At 38.5% G+C, this 3,661-nt stretch overlaps 1 protein-coding gene across 1 annotated transcript; it reads left to right on the forward strand.

The window, feature by feature from the left end:
* On the forward strand, positions 309 to 3,319 carry LOC109229015 (annexin D2-like). Its single transcript, XM_019394313.1, has 5 exons — positions 309 to 550; positions 1,376 to 1,521; positions 1,677 to 1,895; positions 2,446 to 2,658; positions 2,847 to 3,319. The coding sequence occupies exons 1-5, from the start codon at positions 475 to 477 to the stop codon at positions 3,141 to 3,143; spliced, it is 951 nt and encodes a 316-aa protein (XP_019249858.1). The 5' UTR covers positions 309 to 474; the 3' UTR covers positions 3,144 to 3,319.

The raw sequence follows: 3,661 nt of genomic DNA on the forward strand, positions 1-3,661 counted from the left end.
TCTTGAGCCGGGAGGGTCTATCGGAAACAACCTCTCTACTTCCTCGAGGTAGAAAAAGTTTGCGTACACACTACCCTCCCCGGACCCTACTATTGTTCAACCAATTTTTTTCTTTTTTTTTTTTTTTTTTGCAAAATAAGTTTTTAAAATTCTTTGAAGTAAATATTGCCGTACCTTGATCAAAAGAGGAAAATTGCTTACCTAGCTGGCAGTAGTATTTTTATGAAAGTCTAGTCATAAAAGTCATGTTCCGACAAAATCGGTTGTAAAATAATCAAACACGATCATGGCGTGGATCTCAATGACTTTTGCAATTCCAAAAATTGTCCGAAACTGCTTTTATTTCCTACCAATTTCGATTTTTCACCTACCAAAAACACGGTTCTACTATTCTTTGCCTCTGTACATATATAGGGACTGAGTCATAGATCATCAACTCAACCACAATTCTCTACAGTAGAAATAAGAACAAAAATGGCGAGTCTGAAAATTCCAACTTCAGTTCCAGAACCTTATGAAGATGCTGAGCAACTCAAAAAAGCTTTTGCTGGTTTGTTTTTTTTCTTTCTTTCTGTTAATTGTTTTGTCTCAGTTTGAATATATTCAGATCCCTATTGTTGTATGTGTCATTGGAATTTTAATCTTAGAACATGATCGTGGAAATTTTACTCATTTACATTTGCTCTTTTTTTTATTGATCACTGAAGACCAGTTCGACTTTGAGGTTGTCATTTACTTTTTTGATAACCATGAAGTTGACTTTTACTTTTTCTTACCTGTTATTCCTTGTTGACGGAGATTAATTGGTGGATTTTCATAATTGATTGTTACGCATATTCCAATTTTTTTTTCTTCATGACGTATATAGATAATTGAGTGCGCCCACTGACTCTAAATCTTGAATCTGTACGGTTTGAAGGTGGGCATGTGAGGGTTTTTTTGATCTGTTCAGTAATTGGAGGATAAGGTGGAAATTGATTATCTTCGCCTGTAGCCATTTTGTACAAGACATTTCTCTATGATTCTCTTTTTAACATTCCTCAACATATGGACTTTGGTTGGTCTAGCTATCTTGGTTACTTCATTCTTAACCAGAGGTCTCAGGTTCGGTCTCTGAGAATAGAGACCTCTTTGGTAGAAAGCGCCAACCCCCCCCCCCCCCCCCCCCCATAGTGGGCTTTCTATGGAGCGAACGCGGATTAGTCGGGCCAATAAGTTCTGGACCACCAGATGGTTAAATAAAAAAAATACACACCAACAAGAAAAGGAAAAGCTCGTTAGACAATGCTTGTTTTGATTTAGTGGGCTTGCAGGGAAGGAGACAATTCCAAAGTAGACAAGAACTGATGTCTGACCATTGTTAAATGTTTTGCAGGATGGGGTACAAATGAGGCACTTATTATTCAGATTTTGGCACATAGGAATGCAGCACAGCGCAAGTTAATCCGGGAAACTTACGCTGCAGCTTATGGAGAGGATCTTCTCAAGGACTTGGATGCCGAACTGACAAGTGATTTCCAGGTTGGGCTCAATTTTCCCTTTCTTGTGCAAAATTGTATTGCAATATCCCGTCTATAAGCGTGTTGAATGTTTAAAGATGTGCTTTGGCTTTCATTACTAACCTATGGCAAAGATTGCTTTAACTAGAATATAATATGATTCACATGTCATTGCAGCGTGCAGTGCTTCTGTGGACTTTGAGTCCTGCTGAGCGCGATGCCTACTTGCTTAATGAAGCTACCAAACGTCTAACTTCTAGCAATTGGGTTATCTTGGAAATTGCTTGTACAAGGTCTTCTGATGATCTCTTTAAGGCGAGGCAGGCCTACCATGCTCGATACAAGAAATCACTTGAAGAAGATGTTGCTTATCACACAACTGGGGACTTCCGTAAGGTACTTCATAAGATCTGGGGTGCCGGAATTAATTCATTGCTATTCTACTGCTAGTCAACTTAGTTTGACTATTTATTCATTTTAGGACCAGTATATCCTTTGCCAAATCAAGCTCATTAACTCTTTTCTTTGCTTACTGTGATTTATGAGGGATGATTCTTTCTACCATATATGCTGTTACACCTATTGGTTACATTTGTGATGTTAAGATGAATGATAAATGGTGAGAACGGATGGATAGCCTAGGGGTAACAACCATCCACCCCCCGCCTAAATGTTGGGAATTCAGATCACCAACGGGACAAAGTGGATAAGATTACCGTTGGGCTTCTGAGCAGGGGAAATTGGGGGTAGAGTTTACTGTGTCCAGAAAAAATAAAAGGTTGAATGATAAACAGTCTGAGATAACATTGTCAAAAGTTAGATAATCACCTTAACCTTCACGTTGTTTGTCTTTGTTCCAGTGAATAATGAGAATAAACGCAACAAATAAGTCTTACAATCACCGTCCTTGATCTGCTCATTTCGTTGTAAACTAATCCCCGAACAGCTTTTGGTTCCTCTTGTAACTGCTTTCAGATACGAAGGAGAAGAGGTGAACATGACATTGGCAAGAAAGGAGGCAAATATACTACACGAGAAAATCTCTGACAAGGCTTACAATGATGAGGAGCTCATCCGAATTATTTCTACTAGGAGTAAAGCACAGCTGAATGCAACATTCAATCACTACCTTGACCAGCATGGCAGTGAAATCAACAAGGTAGAACTCAAACATTAGAAAGACTTGCAATTTGATTACTTACCATTGTTTACAAGGGATCTATTTGCTATTCCATCTTTGAAATTCTATTTGTTCACTTTGAATCATTGCTTCAATATCTTCATATTGATTCTTATTTGGCACCTCATATCAAATATAACTATTTATTGTCTTGGGCATGGCTGCAGGATCTGGAAACTGATTCTGATGATGAGTACCTGAAAATACTCAGCGCAGCAATAGAATGCTTGAAAACCCCAGAGAAATACTTTGAGAAAGTTCTTCGGTTGGGTATCAAGGGTACAGGCACAGATGAATGGGACCTTACTAGAGTTGTGACTACTCGGGCTGAAGTTGACATGGAACGTATCAAAGAAGAGTACCAGAAGAGGAACAGTGTTCCGTTGGACCGTGCAATTGCTGGAGACACTTCAGGAGACTATGAAAGGATGCTTCTGGCTTTGATTGGGCATGGAGATGCTTGAATGTGTTATTTGGACAAGAAACTATTTCCTAATGTCTTAAGTTTGAATTTGTTTGATGATGTGTGGTGTATGTATGCCCAGAGTTTGGTTTGCATTATATGGACTTAAATAATCCAGGTGTTGTGTTTTGTTTTTTTCTTCACTTGTCATGGTTCTTTATATTCGGACTTCCTCAACCAGTGATCTTATTGTTTATCTTCTAGATCAGCATACCGAACTGCCAATTATTTTTTCCAATCAACTAACTGAGCTTCCCAAAAGTGGTTGGAATATTGCCCAAACAAATCTTGACTAGACAAACTTAGTCACACTATTAGTTTTCATTGAATTCAACGCTCTTCTCAAGAAACCCAATGGGAAGTGGATTCCTATATAGCCTTTTCATTTTGTAGTTAAGTGTTTTCCTTTTCAAGAAAATCAACTAATGATCTCAACAACAATAACAATAACAAATCCAATGCAACCCAAACCCCACTATGTGTTTTGGGAGGGTAGAGTGTACGCAGACCTTCCCCTTA

Source organism: Nicotiana attenuata, chromosome 7 (assembly GCF_001879085.1).
Source record: "Nicotiana attenuata strain UT chromosome 7, NIATTr2, whole genome shotgun sequence".
NCBI lineage: Eukaryota > Viridiplantae > Streptophyta > Magnoliopsida > Solanales > Solanaceae > Nicotiana > Nicotiana attenuata.

Excerpts from the sequence above, each read along its gene's own strand:
- LOC109229015 (XM_019394313.1), top strand. The coding sequence starts at position 475 with ATGGCGAGTCTGAAAATTCCAACTTCAGTTCCAGAACCTTATGAAGAT. Across the intron at positions 1,522-1,676 it reads AACTGACAAGTGATTTCCAG|CGTGCAGTGCTTCTGTGGAC; the intron begins GTTGGGCTCAAT and ends ATGTCATTGCAG. Across the intron at positions 1,896-2,445 it reads CAACTGGGGACTTCCGTAAG|CTTTTGGTTCCTCTTGTAAC; the intron begins GTACTTCATAAG and ends ATCCCCGAACAG.